The sequence below is a fragment of the Halichoeres trimaculatus genome, unplaced genomic scaffold (assembly GCF_033239565.1).
Source record: "Halichoeres trimaculatus isolate MK-OKI-2021-1 unplaced genomic scaffold, fHalTri1.1 fHalTri1_scaffold_22, whole genome shotgun sequence".
Taxonomy (NCBI): Eukaryota; Metazoa; Chordata; class Actinopteri; order Labriformes; family Labridae; genus Halichoeres; species Halichoeres trimaculatus.
This window is the reverse complement of record NW_027437200.1, coordinates 2,793,247-2,807,134: the sequence shown is the minus strand read 5'-3', so window position 1 is coordinate 2,807,134 and position 13,888 is coordinate 2,793,247. Positions and strand designations below refer to the sequence as shown.

General features: G+C 42.4%; 1 protein-coding gene across 2 annotated transcripts; it reads right to left on the bottom strand.

The window, feature by feature from the left end:
- Positions 1-479: 479 nt before the first annotated feature.
- Positions 480-13,827, bottom strand: khnyn (KH and NYN domain containing). 2 transcript variants are annotated; one of them, XM_074662196.1, is made up of 9 exons: positions 13,706-13,827; positions 11,528-11,783; positions 11,029-11,163; positions 5,750-7,518; positions 5,520-5,650; positions 4,662-4,758; positions 3,439-3,546; positions 3,245-3,346; positions 480-1,878 (listed from the first exon to the last, which is right to left on the bottom strand). In XM_074662196.1, exons 2-9 carry the CDS (start codon positions 11,744-11,746, stop codon positions 1,518-1,520), a joined length of 2,922 nt encoding a protein of 973 aa, XP_074518297.1. In that variant the 5' UTR covers positions 11,747-11,783; positions 13,706-13,827; the 3' UTR covers positions 480-1,517. The 2 variants fall into 2 exon arrangements, with proteins under 2 accessions (XP_074518297.1, XP_074518298.1); XM_074662197.1 differs by lacking the exon at positions 13,706-13,827 and adding an exon at positions 13,614-13,700.
- Positions 13,828-13,888: the final 61 nt, after the last annotated feature.

Genomic DNA, 13,888 nt, shown 5'->3' with positions numbered 1-13,888 from the left:
CTTTAATGCCTTCAGTGAGATCATTTCTGAATAAAAGGGGGAAAATATATCCACCTTCTTATCAAAGCAACACTGGCAGGTGCTAATGACAAAGCTCAAATGATATCAGTGTATCACTGCAGTTTCAGCTTCTTCAGGCCTGATTTGTTCTTAATATTCAAAACACATGAATATCCTGAGTCAAGCAGGGGGACATTCAGAGACAAAGGGGGAAGAAAACACTTTAATGAACAGTCCATGATTTTCTAATTGCCAAGTTGTTTGGAGGTTTGTCCGTGTTACTTTTAGAATGTAATTTCTGTTTCAAGAAATGAGTCAAACCAATGGAGAAAAACTGTGATACAAAACTGAGTGCAAAGAGGTGTGTGAATTATTATGATAGTGATTAAACATGCCCCAAACTCTCTCATTCAGTGGAAAACAGCATTTATTTTAAGATCCTGATATCTACAAAAACTGTAAAACACAAGCATGTGATATATGTGGCTGAACAGGGTGCCATATATTCTGGAAACAGAAAAGCAGTTTATGTCAAATTCTTCTGTGATGTATCAAAAATGTACATCCTTTTTTTTTTTCTTTCACTGCTTAGATTCTGATCTGAGCATGACCCAAAAGGAAAAGAGAAAAAAAAGTGGCATGTTGGAGCACTGTGAGCCTAACCATGCAGGTTAATGAAGCAATGAAGCTCAAACCTTCAACCAGTAAAACAACCCTGAGCAGGATGTTCAGCAGGTGTCATTAAGATTTCACTCCAGGCTTCTTCATTCTTTAAAAATGTCTTTCAGCGAGACAAGTTAGCTTCTGTGAAGCTACACTTATGTAAACGCTAAAGCTAGCAGCTTAGCTTCAACCAGCTCAGTCACTCAAGCAAGCAATGACATTCAAGAGCCAACGTTACTGTAAGCAAGCTAACATTAGCGTTTGAGGTTAGCTTTGGTGCTAGGCTAGCTGTTGGGGAGTCCAAACTGTATGTTATCTGACAAGTTGTTAGCTTGAAAAATAGCGTGAAATTAAAAATGGTCCACTACAGGAACCACAAAAAAACAAAAAGAAAAATATTTTAAAGTTCACTGGCTAATGCTAGCCTTCACCAAATATCAAGCTAACATTCCTTTTAGCTGGCTAACAGTCAAGAAGTCCAGGTTGCTTGGTCTCTATCAATATGTACACAGATTTCACACAGATTAAACACAGATTTAACAGATTAAACACAGATTTAACAGATTAAACACAGATTTAACACAGTGAATAAACTCATTTTGTACACAAAAACAGATATGAACAGGTTAACATTTAAAGTTGCTCTGAGAGATATCTCATGGAGAGAGGAACACCATTTCCACAACTGGAAAATTAAGAAAATAGACTTTAAGACAATTTTTCTTTAAAGATTAAGTAGAAGTGCGTGGATTTTGTTGCTTTACTGGGCAACATGATCATGTTTGTACTTTAAAATTAGAAAAAAATGGCACAAGAAAAGCGGAATTCACTTCAATAAACCTTAAGGAAGATATCTAGTCCTTCTGCAGCTGTAGGATGACATCAGAGAGCACATTGATATCCATCTCTTTAGGGTGGCTCTGCAGTACCAGCGTCACCATGTTGTCCTGACCCGGGAAAACCTGACTGAGCTGTTCTCTAAGGCTGGCTGTTTCTCCTGGACTCCTGTCTGCTCTGAAAACCAGTTCAGGGTCTGGGGCTACAAGCTGTCCCCTTCCTCTCCCTCTTCCTCGATAACCTCCACGCGTCACATCAACAGCGACCCCCGGGGTCCGGTCACGGTAGTTCAAGACCTCTGTGTGGGGGCGTGGAGGTTTTGAAGACGGGACTGTGGTAGACACTCCGGCAAAAGAGTGGTTTCCTGGGTCAGGAGTCCTGGGCAGAGACAAAGGTCACTCAGAGATCACTGAAATACTGTTTTAAAAGTGGACTGCAGCATCTTTGAGCTCTTATGAGACGGTGCACTGTAACTATCAAGGGTCTGTAACCTGCAGGTCTTTCACTCCTTTGCAGGGACTCTTTGTAGCTTTAAAAAATATTATTGAAATATTTTTTTACATTTTTCTTACAAAGGGCATTGATGATTAAAGACAATGACACTACTGACACTATTGATGCTAAAATCATGCGTTAACATTTTGTTTATCTAAATATGTGTCGCATCTTGCAATTGGGGATGGGTACCTTTCACATTGAAACGAAACGATACGGTACCGATGCCAGGTACCTGGCAATCGTTATCAGTACTTAACTGTACCAATTTTTGGTACTTTTTTGTGTTTATGTGGTAAAAAATATTAATTTGTTTAATAATAAAATGTCGATGTTTTTCAATTGAACATATTTGTTCTTCAGTATATAATCTTATAATGGTGTGTTCATATCCAGCATGGAAAATCACCCACTCTTCCACTCCCTCACAGTCACAAGGATGCATTTAGGTACCTAAACATGGTACCTTTTGATTTATTGTGAATCAATACTCAGTACTTTTAACAGAATTCGGTTGCTACTATAAAATTACCCAATTCGGTACCATCCCTACTTGCAATAATACCTGCCACTTCTCTACTTCACCTCCTACATTTCCTCCTATCCATTTAACTGCCATCAGCTTGATATAAATACTTGACATGTGGCGAGACATTAGCTAACAACAAAAAATGACAAGTTGAGATATATTACCACCATGTGTTATCAAATTTAAGTATCCTTAAAAATGTTTTTAAATTTTTGTTTTTTTTTTTATTTCTAAGTTGTTTGAATTTTTCCAAATTTTAAAAAATAATTCTTTTTTTACATTTGGGAAAATTAAAAAAAAATGTTTGAAATTTGGCAAACTTTGCAAACTTTGCAAATTTCTGAAATTTCAAAAAAAGTTTTGAAATTTCTTTTTTTTTTTGCAATTTTTTTCAAATTGACATTTTCAAATAGTTTAAACTTTTTGCATTTTTTGCATTTCAGAATTCTTTGAAATTTTTGCAAGTTCTTCAATTTCTTTCCATTTTTAATTTTTGAAAATCTATTAAAAATCACAATCCAAGACATTACATGTGCAACTTCATAAATTCAAAAAACCTCTCATTTAAATAAGTCTTTCCTTAGATTTTAACTATGAACAGAATTGTATACACCGTATAGTTTTTGCTTTACAGATAAAGTAGATTTTGTGGCTCCAGAATGACTTTCATCACTGTGAGCTGAGGTAAAAAAGGTTGCAGACCCCTGGTAACTATGATACCTGTGCTCTGAGCGTAGGAAGTCATCCAGGTGAGGTCCTCCTCTGCCCAAAGGATCATCCGGCACCATGAAGTGATCCCCAACAAACGTGTACTGCAGGAGTCTGAGGACGAAACGTGAGATCCGACTGCGATGAGCACATCAGCTGATCTAAAGTCAAACAAGACACCAGGAGCACGTGTCATCTCTTGGTACCTCTTTTTGATGATGTCCCTCCACACGGCGGTCTCATCTGAAAGGTCTCTCAGGTTGTCATTTGTTACTATCACTCCATTCGTTTTCTGAGCGAGCTGCAGCATAAACCTGTCGGAACAACAGTAAACAAACATTTGAAAGAAACTTTGAAAAAAACGTAAATATTCTTAGCAGGTTAGGGAGCTGAAAAACAAAACTCACTCTCACTCTCACTCAGCCATCTGTACTATTTTGTCCCTTTCTGCATACTGTAGTTAAGCTGCCTCATTGTTTCTCTACTTCCCTCTGCTGCTGTGATGGAAAATAGCTATAGCACTAAAGATCAACACAAATGTCAAAATTAAGAGAGCAGAATAATAAGGCAAAGAATGAGCGGTGAAGAGTCTTGGGCTGTATTCCGACCAGAAAAGTCCTTTGGTCCACTTGTTTGGTTCGGACCAAAAGTGGACTCTATTTTTTTCGTTTGGTGCGGTTCGTATTCAGATTGTACTTTTTGCAAGTGGACTATATTCTGTAAACACATCCACGTGTGTGACGATCAGTGCTCTCATTGGACAGCACTGACAAAGGCGGCACACAGAATACAGACCTGGAAATGGAGGTAAACGTGTGTGTTTGTGCTCTTATTAGAGCTGCTAAATCATTTTCAGTTTCAAGAGCAGCTCCTTCAAAGAAGGCTTAACAACACTGTGTGTCCTGACCCACAACATGCTAGCAACAGCGTGGCTAAACAGAAGATGGAGGATCAGGTATGAACCAAAGACGGTTAGGTTACGGTGGCTTTATAGGCCCAAAAGGCGCATGTATCCTGTAGTTAGTTCGGATGGACCTTGGTTTGTATTCAGACCTGCACCGGAGAAACACGAACTGCACCAGTTTGTTCAGAAGCAGACCGAGACCACCTCAAAAAGTGGGTCTTGGTCCGGTAGTTTGGTCTGCACCAGGGTTCGTTTATGTCCATTCACACCTGCGTGGAAAGTCCGCACCAGCGTGGAAAACGAACCCTGGTCCATTTAAAGTGGACCAACAGTCCAGGTCTGAACACGCCCTTAGTCGACTCAGAGCTAAACTACATCAGTACCCTCTAAGATGTGTCTGAGGGATGGATGTTGACCTCAGGAATATGTTACTAGCTCTTACTTTTACAGTATATCACCTGGTATAACAACACAAAGCTCAAACAAAGTCTTTCTCTAACACCACTACCATGGCAGTCTGTGTACCTGTCGTCATACGAGCTGATCCTCTTCCCCTGGACCTCTCTGGAGGGCGTGAAGGCGACCAGGCCCAGATTCTGCATCTCCGTCAGATAGTGCTGCTCTGAAAGGAACAAACAACACCAATCCAAACCTAACTTCCGAGTGTAATGATGAAATAATATCTGTAACTTTAGGGTCCGTTTACACACTAAGAAGGCTCTTTAAACTGATTCAGGGTAAAACACAAAGGTACTGTGGCGTTTAGGCCTCTCGTCTTAGCTGACCTAAAATAGAAACTTTTGAAAACGGCTTCCAGAGTGGATTTTTTCTGAATGATACAGCCACTGTTGCTGTGTAAACTGCAAGCCAGATTTCAGTTGAAATGCTGAAGTCATGTGCTCCGCTTTGCGCATGCACATACAACCAGCGCCACCCCTGGTCAAATAGTGGCCCTCAGCAGAATTTTATTTTAACCCCCCCCCCCCCCCCCCCCCCCCCCCCCCCATTTTGGCACAAAATATACAAAAAGACTATATCATGAAATGCCATATAGGTTTTCAACCTTTATTAGTTTATTTCAACTTAGGAACAGGGGACCAGTTGTTCAAAGAATTTAATCTGGATCAAAATGATCCAGATTTGGAAATCCAGGATCAGGTGATCCATCTTAGTTTTATGCCAGTTTATGCAAGCTCTGGACAAGACAGTTATAGTGCCAACTACAGGCCTGGCATGCTTACTACAGCTTTTTCAGTCCCTCAGGGTTTCCATGTAAACACAGGTTTTTTACGCTGTGTTGTTTTGGGTGACTGTGTAAACAGGGCCTAAGACATGTGGGCATTTAAGAGCTTAGGATACCTCATTAGTAGCAGGAAGTGTTACCTTTGATCTTCGGGTCACTCTTCTGTCTCCACTGTGGCAGGAAGGCCGTGATGTCACGATGGCCTCGATCCCAAAAGTGTTGCACGGCCAAAGCAATTCCCCGACAAGAGAAGAAATGACCCAACCCGTGACTATGATCAGAAACAATGTGTGTAAAGATATATATTTATAGAGAACCAGCTTTCCTAAACTCATGATGAAAACCTGAACGTGTGAACCCCCCTTCCTACCTCATGGCCACATTGCTCCCATCGATGATGATGGTCCTCAGGTTTGGGACTCCAGGCTTGTCTGTGAGCTGAAGTTGGAAGCCGGTCTGAAGGCCTTCCAGGAAACGCTGCGGCCCTGTTACTGCCACTGAAGGTGGGGCCGTGAAGCCCCGTCTGTCTCTGGCTCTGGCTGGGGGTGAGTCGGCTCTGGAGGAGGGCAGTTGGTGTGCATGAAGGCCTCTTTTTGGGGGCATTGGGTTTAAGACACTGTTATGGTTGGGATGGTTTAACTTTGATGGAGAAGGCTTGGGTCCATAGCTGGTTTGGCCATATTGATTACTGGTTTGAATATTGGTTAGTGGTGGATCTAGGGATGAGGTATAAGTAGACATAGGAGGCCCTTTGACATCAGGGAGGATTTGGTGTGCAGTTTGGGACTTTGGAGGGTGCTGCTGCTTTGGCTGTGAGGTGTACTGACTTGAGGGATGCTGTTTAGGCTCATCAAGCCAAGCAAGCAAATTTCGCTCTTTGACAGTCAGATTTGGGACCTCAACTTCGGCCCACCCTCTCCCAACTGATTCTCCCTGTTCTGCAGGTCTGAAAAGCTCATCATGTCCTTCGACCTCTGATAGTCCAACTCTTAGCCCTTTTTTCTCCAGCTCCACATCATCCATCTCTCTTGGTTCTTCCTTAAAGGCGCCCAGCTCTTTGCTCCCGTCCTTTTGCAGCTCCAGGAGCAGCTGGTGGGTGGATCCCTCAGGTAACCTGTTGTAGACCTCAGCTACGTTCTGCTCCATGTACCCACAACTGGCTGCTGCTTTCTTCAGCACCCCTAACACAAAGTCTTCCTCCTCATTATCCCTGGCTGTACCCTTCCCGTCAAAGTGTGGCATGCTCCCCATGGCTGCATTCTCCTCACTGTGAACAACTTCTTCCATTACATGAGTGCCCGTCAGCTTGTCTCCTCCTGGAGCTTCTTCATCTTCTCTGTGCTCTGTCTCACATGGTCGATTCCTCTCTGTGTCATCTGAGCCGCCATTGTCTTGCTTTGGCTTGTCTTTGCTGTGCTCAATCATCTTCTCCTTGTCACTACAATCCTGCTCTTGCTGGACCAAGTCCAGTATCTGTGAGGCCTCTTTAGGACCTGTCCGTGCAAGTACCCTTTTGACTACATCCTCAGTGTACCCCATGGCTGTGAAGAACTTTAAGAGAAGCCAAAACTCTTTATTTCCCATATTCAACTGGCGCTCCACTTCTTCCTCGTGGCCTTCTTTCTCCGTGGTTCCTCCCGCTGCCGCTTGTTCCGGCTGCTCCTCCTCTCCAACTTCTTGAGGAGAGCGTGTCAGTCTTTCCCCTGGAGTGCCTCCAGACTGGAATAAGGGGTCCCTGACCTTAGAGTCTTTCTGCAGACCTTCAGATAGTCCTTCAACCCACTGATCAGAAGTGCCGTCCCATCTTCCATCCAAATCCCCTTGTGGTCTTGTACTTCCCTCTCTCACGTCCAGACTGGGGCCAGATCCAAGCCCAGAGTCTTTTACCAAATCCAGCAAGATTTCCTTCACAGACCCAGGTAGGACCAGAAGATCAAGGATGTGCCTGTCCTCCCAGTCTTCTACAAGAGTTTTAAAGGCTCGTCGTGAATCTAATGACTCGCCAACAACTCGGTCCCCATTCTCAGCGCGTCTGGACTGTGTGCCCTCGTACCTTTCCACCAGGTCCATGATGAGGGAATAAGCCCGCACCACTGGTTCAGCAAGCCCTGATATGAGCAGGAACCCCGAGGAGCCGACCTGGTTTGTGGTGAGGAAAAGAGAAGGATGTTAAATTCCTCCGAAGATGATCATAGGCAGTGGATGTTTCAAATCTTCAGTGAAGAGTTTTTAAAACAGATAAATTGATTTTGGACTGAGACTATGTGTATTCCAGGTTTTGAAGTTCTTAGATTTAGTTTTTGGCTCCAGTGTCGTTTCATTATTTTTCAATAACATGGCCATGGTCTCTGGTTTTCCTTTGCTTCCTCTTTCCTGATTTTAGATTTGGGTTTTCATTTTCTTAAAGGTAGGGTCTGCAGGGTTTTCCTAAAAAAATAAAAGTTAACTTTTACAGGAATAATCCTGCTCAATTGTCTCCTCTGGGCCTCTTTACATGTGTGTCAGTGTCTGTATCTGCCTCAACCCCTCCTCTGCCTGGATGTTGATGTTTTGGTTGTGTCAGGGTGTTTCTGGGTGGAAAGTAAATGTGATTACATCAGCCAATCACAGAGCGACCAGTTTGCAAGAGACTTTGCATGTTGATGACAGCGAGTGGAAGAAGCTAATCAGAGCGGCTAGGTAGTGGGCATAAGATGGAGGAGGAACGACACAACCAAAGTGAAACCAAACACTACACTGATAGAGCTTTTTCCTAAACGAGGGTGAAGCTTGGCTCCACTTTTAGGAACTTGGAGAGCAGCACGAGAGGAAGAGCAGCATGTGTTAGCTTTCTGCTAGCTTGTGCTAACATGCCAAGTCAGGTGCATGGCTTTCGCGTCCCTCCTACATAGCTAGCAATGCCACAGGTGGTTGCTGGGCTAGTGAGTGTGTTCATGTAGTCACGGTCGGACTGTGGTCGGGTGTGAGCTGCTGCTGGCACTGATCCAAGGAGGAGGAGCCCAGTTTGAATGTTGTGTTTACTAACAAGTAACAAAAACTCTTGCAGACTCTACCTTTGAATGAAGCTCCTGGTTTTAACGTTTGCATCCTCATTTTCACATTTCTGTCTCCACTAATGAGCAGAGGTTTCTTTGGGTTAGAGAGGCTGTAACATTTGTCCACATGAACGTAAGGTTTAACAAAGGCGGACACAGAATTACTTTAATCATCGGAATAATAGGCTAAAATTTCCCTATGATGACAAAACTGTGTTGTATAAAAAGCTGTTGTTGCTTCATAAGGGAGGCTGACTCATTTCTCAGCAGACGACATGGTTGTGATGTTGAGTAATAATGTAATTCCTTAAAGAAAACGTATTTAGTTATTGTTCACTCTCGTTATCACACCGAAATAACCAGAAGTATGACGAATCGTTTATCTGAGCAGCTGGGGGGTGGACAGTGACTAAAGTGTGAACAAAGATTTGTGTGCCAGATCAGCACTGATCTTCACTGTAAGAGAAGCTCTAAGATGATCTGAGTTTGGTCCCAGATCAGTCACAGAAGATGTATTTTCTGTGTGACCCTCACTTCCCAAACAGTTCTGTCTGATCACAAATGAATCTTCTGTCCTGGGAACTCAACCCATAAGCTAAAAGTATTTATCTGTGGTTACCTGAGGTAGGATAAAGAAAATACACATTTATTAACACAGCCGCAGAAGTCGCTGGTGTTTCAGAGTAAAGTGTAACCCTGTTAACTTTTAACTTTGCTCCTTTTACGGCTTTGAAAAGCCTGGCCCCAGCAAACCAGCTGGTCCAGACAAATTGGAACCTTTGTTTTTAAAACTTGCTTCAGATTTTATCACTAAACTACTGCGACATATGTTTAATCTGACTTTAAATGGGGAGAACATCCTCAGTATTTGGAAAACAGCCTTTTTAATCCACTTTTGAAAGAAGGTGACTCTCTTCAGTTTAAGATATCTACAGACCAATATCCAGACTCTCTGTATTGTTTAAATTGCTTTAGACACTGGTCAGTGACCTGGTAAAAGACTTCCTGGTTTCTAATTTCATTTTATCTCCTTTTCAATCAGGTTTAAAGAAAAAACACAGCACCACTGCTGCTATGAAGGTAGTGAACGTTGTCTTAGAGGCCTGGGATAACAAACAGTGCTGCCTTGCTCTGTTTATTGATCTTTCTAAGGTTTTTGATACTGTGGATCACAGTGTCATTCTAGACCACCTCAAAGTTTCTGGGTCCTTGGAACATGCTACCAGATGGTTTGCAAACAATGTCACTGGGAGCCCAGGCTGTTCAGTCAGAGGGTGTCACATCTGAGGTACTAACAGTACACAAAGGTGTACCTCAAGGTTCAGTCCTGGGACCGCTCCTATTTACTTTCTGCATAAACTGGGTCAGAATGTTTCAAATGCTATTTTTCACTTCTATACTGATGATACTGTCATTTATTGCTGTGAGCCTACGCCTGCACTTGCTTTTTTAAAGTGAGAGAACACTGTCCAAGAAAACTGCCATCATCGACGAATCAAGGAATGAAGCTTGTGTCTTCTTTTCAGTATCTGGATTTTTAACTTAACAAAAACTTGTCTTTTAAAGAGCATATTCAGCATACTGCTAAATAGCCCAAGGTTTTGCCCAGTTTCTGCAACAGAAACAAGTCTGTTTCTCTTTTAATGTTAAAAGAGACTGGTCGAGCCCTTGTTTTTACCTCTTCTTGATTACGGCAATGTATTGTATATGAATGCCTCTCAGAGACTGCAGATGTTGGACAGTGTGTATGGTGGAGCTCTGAGATTCATCACAAACTCTGGATACTCTAAAGTCAGATGGACTTCTTTAACATCATGTCGTTCATGTCGTCTTGAACATTAATACATGTTCATTTACACAGTTATTCTTGGCAAAATTCCCGGCTATCTTTCCTTATTATAAATCTTGAAAGATGGATCACACAACCTGGGATCTCTGAGCTTTATGCAGTTTGTTGCAAGACTGTGAGTTGAGTTGAGAAAAAGGCCTTTGTTTCTCTGCTCCTTTTGCGTGGAATAAGCTGAAGACTGAATTTAAGCTGCAAAGCTTCTTGTCTCTGAATGCTTTTAAATCTGCGGTGATGACCCTGGAATACAGATTGACTGAATGTCACAGTTTTAATCGATGACTCCCTGATTTATTAGTCCTGTACTGAGTCTGTGTGACTGTTTGCTGTAGCTGTGTGAGGCTTCTTGTTCTGGTCTCCCTTAAAAAAGAGATCTTCTGATCTTAGTGGGACTAACCTGGTTAACTAATGGTAGAATAAAATTTAAAAAATAACTGGTGACTCTCAGCTAACAATCACTGACACGTTCCTCTGAGAGTCTCCAGTTAGCACGGTCACTCTTTGCTCCAAAACACCTGTAGCTCTGTAACGCTCAGAACTGGATAGAAGTTGACTCCATGGTGTAGTATCATTTCTGACAGCTGCCCACAGAACAACCAGACATTTTATGCTGCTTACAGCTTTGATTTAATGTTTAAAGAACGAGAACTTGTCTGAATGACTGGAGCTAAACCCCGCCCCTGTTACCAAAATGTGGGTGCATAATATTGATGACGTAAAACGTAAATTGGTCTATGGAATAAATGTCGCCCTAACTCAGACACTCACCACGATGTGTGCTGAGGTGCTTCTGATCAGGCAGTCCATGAACAGCCCTCTGGCTCCACAGAAGACACAGTGAAGGACCCCAGGGTAGGACACCTCCTGCTGCTCCTCCTGGTTCACCACTCCTTTCACAAATAACTGCAGGATGGAAACAAACAGGGCAGCGTGTTGTTAATGATCGTCCAGCTGTCTGTCGTTTGATTGTTTTTGATATTTCAGCTTATTTTAAGATTTCTACTTTCTCTAGGAGATTGTTTGTTGTGTCTGCACCAACGTCTGATTAAAAACTACTTCATGAATCATTTTCCAGGAGCTTGGACCTCAAAGTTAAGAGAAGACTACCTCTAACAACCTGACTGGTCCTGTGCCAGGTTAAATTTTTACCAAATACACAAGAAGAAAAACAATGTTTTCGCCTGACTTGTCCGGAAAACTGAGTCCCTTCTAATCTTCTCACACACAATGAAAACAAAAACAAAAAACAAAATTGCTCTTGTCTTACTTTTGCAGCTGTCACATTTTTCCTCCGCCCTTGAAGTTTCAGCCAAATCTGCCCATTGTTGCCCTGTGATGAATCAGCCCCCCCAATCCCAAACTTCACGCTGAATATGCGCTCCACGGTGGCATGCAGGGAGGTCAGAGATCCCCTCAAAACCCCGGCACATGCAAACTCGTCTTCAACTTCAGCCTCTGCCCCTCCATCAGTCCTCTCGTCATCCATGGCTTTTTCTCAAAGTGGAGATGGACAGGTGAGCATACTGTGGAAAAGACAGGTTTCTATATGAACACACTGTGACCTCGAGGGCAAACCCTAACCGAGATACAGCAATATCTGTCCTTTATAGAGGAAAACAAACATAGAATAAATAAATTTGATAAATTAAAACATTTAATCAAATAAATATAAAAAGGGATATGCCTCATGAATGTGGATATTTTTTGAACCAGTTTTCTCTGGTTGGCCTCCACACGAAGGAGGAGTCACTGTAAACACAGGTTTTAAATTTTTTTTTAAAATTTCAAAATGTTTTAAAACTTGTTCTTGTGTTTGAAACTCAACAGATATGTTCTTCCAAGGTGAACACTATTTAAAAAACACTGTTTCAGTAGGGCTGGGAATATGAGAAACAAATCTTATCACAGTAATTTTTTTCACATCAGTGGATATGGATATTTATCAGGATATGAATCAAATAACTATTTTGTCAAGTTTATATGCTGTGTTACTCTTAAGTGAGTTGTGAAGACGTCAGAAGGTAATTTTTTGACGTAGTATATTTTTTTTGTCAGAGGTTGAATGTGACAGATGTCCTGAAGAACATTATAAACTACTTCAGATAAATGAAACAGGTTCATCTCCTTTACTTTGTTATTAGTGGGCGTGTTACAGGTGATCTGTTCAGGCTGCATGCTCATTGATAACAGGAGCAAAGCGCCCTCTTTGAATGAGGATTTAGCGCGTGCTACCTGCTGTCACCATGGAGAGTTTAGAGAGCAGAGGGGTCATACAGGAAAAATGAAGTTTGATCCATGGAGGTGGAGAAATCAGATGTATGGGTCACAGGCTGCTGCACAGGAGGTGAGAGCTGTGTCCAATGTGGCGGCGCCCTCCACCGCCATGACACTCAGACCATCTCTGTGCACACGAAGCAGCTGGTCAGTGCTATGGGCTGACACTGATTGTTAATGACCTGGAAACAGTCTGGAGGTTAATCAGTGGCAGTGGTCCTTTAACTGAGCTGCTGTAGGATGAAGTGGGAGGTTCATCTCCTGAGCTCTCTGGAGAGGCAGGAGGTGAACATTCACTATGCACGGGTAGAGACCAGCCAGAAAAAACACAAAGCCCAAGTTAGAAAGTCAAAGCTCAGAATTGGTGCTGTTGGATAGACGATATGTCTCCACTATTTTTATTTCTGACAGTCCAACTGTGTTGATACACACACGGAAGATTCTCTCCCTCGTCTGTCATTGCACCTCCACGCCACGATGACCTCAGCCGTTTGTAAGTTACGTTGTATGAGTTTGCGCTTGCCGGCAAAGATCAGATGCTCTCCCTGCGACACTGTGGTGATGTTTGTGCGCTGTTTGGGTACTTTGTATCTTTCTTTGTTTTTGTATCACTTACTTTGAAAAGGAAACTTCCGGTCACACATGAGGAAAAACAGACTTTTTTTGTTTCTGTTTTCTAACTTTTTTACCCTTGCTGTTTTTATAAAAAGAGAAACTTGAAAAAAGAAAATAAACAGGTTTTAAATTTTTTGTCCTTGACACAGATAAAGGAATATGCCTTGAATTTGATTTTTGGAATTTTGAAATGAAAATCAAATAACCACTCCTTTTTTTTTTACTATTCTTTTCCGAACGGAAATTCCAGTTACCAAAACATACACAAACCTGACAGATATGTAACAGGTAACAGCTGACCCCGGTCTCCCGTACTAACTCTACGGGCCGCTGTTTGTTGAATGATTCCCTGTTTGTCAGAAGAACGACGCCCAAAGGAACAAAGACTGATCATTTCACCCAGATTCTCATGGAGAGACTCATGGATCGGTGTGTAGCTGTGTTATAAGACTACATGAACATACCGGGGATGGTTATCCGCAGCAACAAAGGAGAGATTTCTCTGAAACCGAGTCAGTTCAAACCGAGAGTGCAATGTTCAGTGTTGTAGTCTTACGTGAAGTCGGTCGCTGTTTGCCCTCAAAGTTTCGTTTCCAGCAGCAGCAGCAGCAGCAGGCTGACTAACTGAGAGGCAGCTCAGCTCGCTCCATGTCCTCCGTCATTAAAGCTACTCATCATCAGCACGGATCGGTCTAAGGGTCAACAGCACATCAGAGAATGCGGAAAAAGTCTCTTCTCC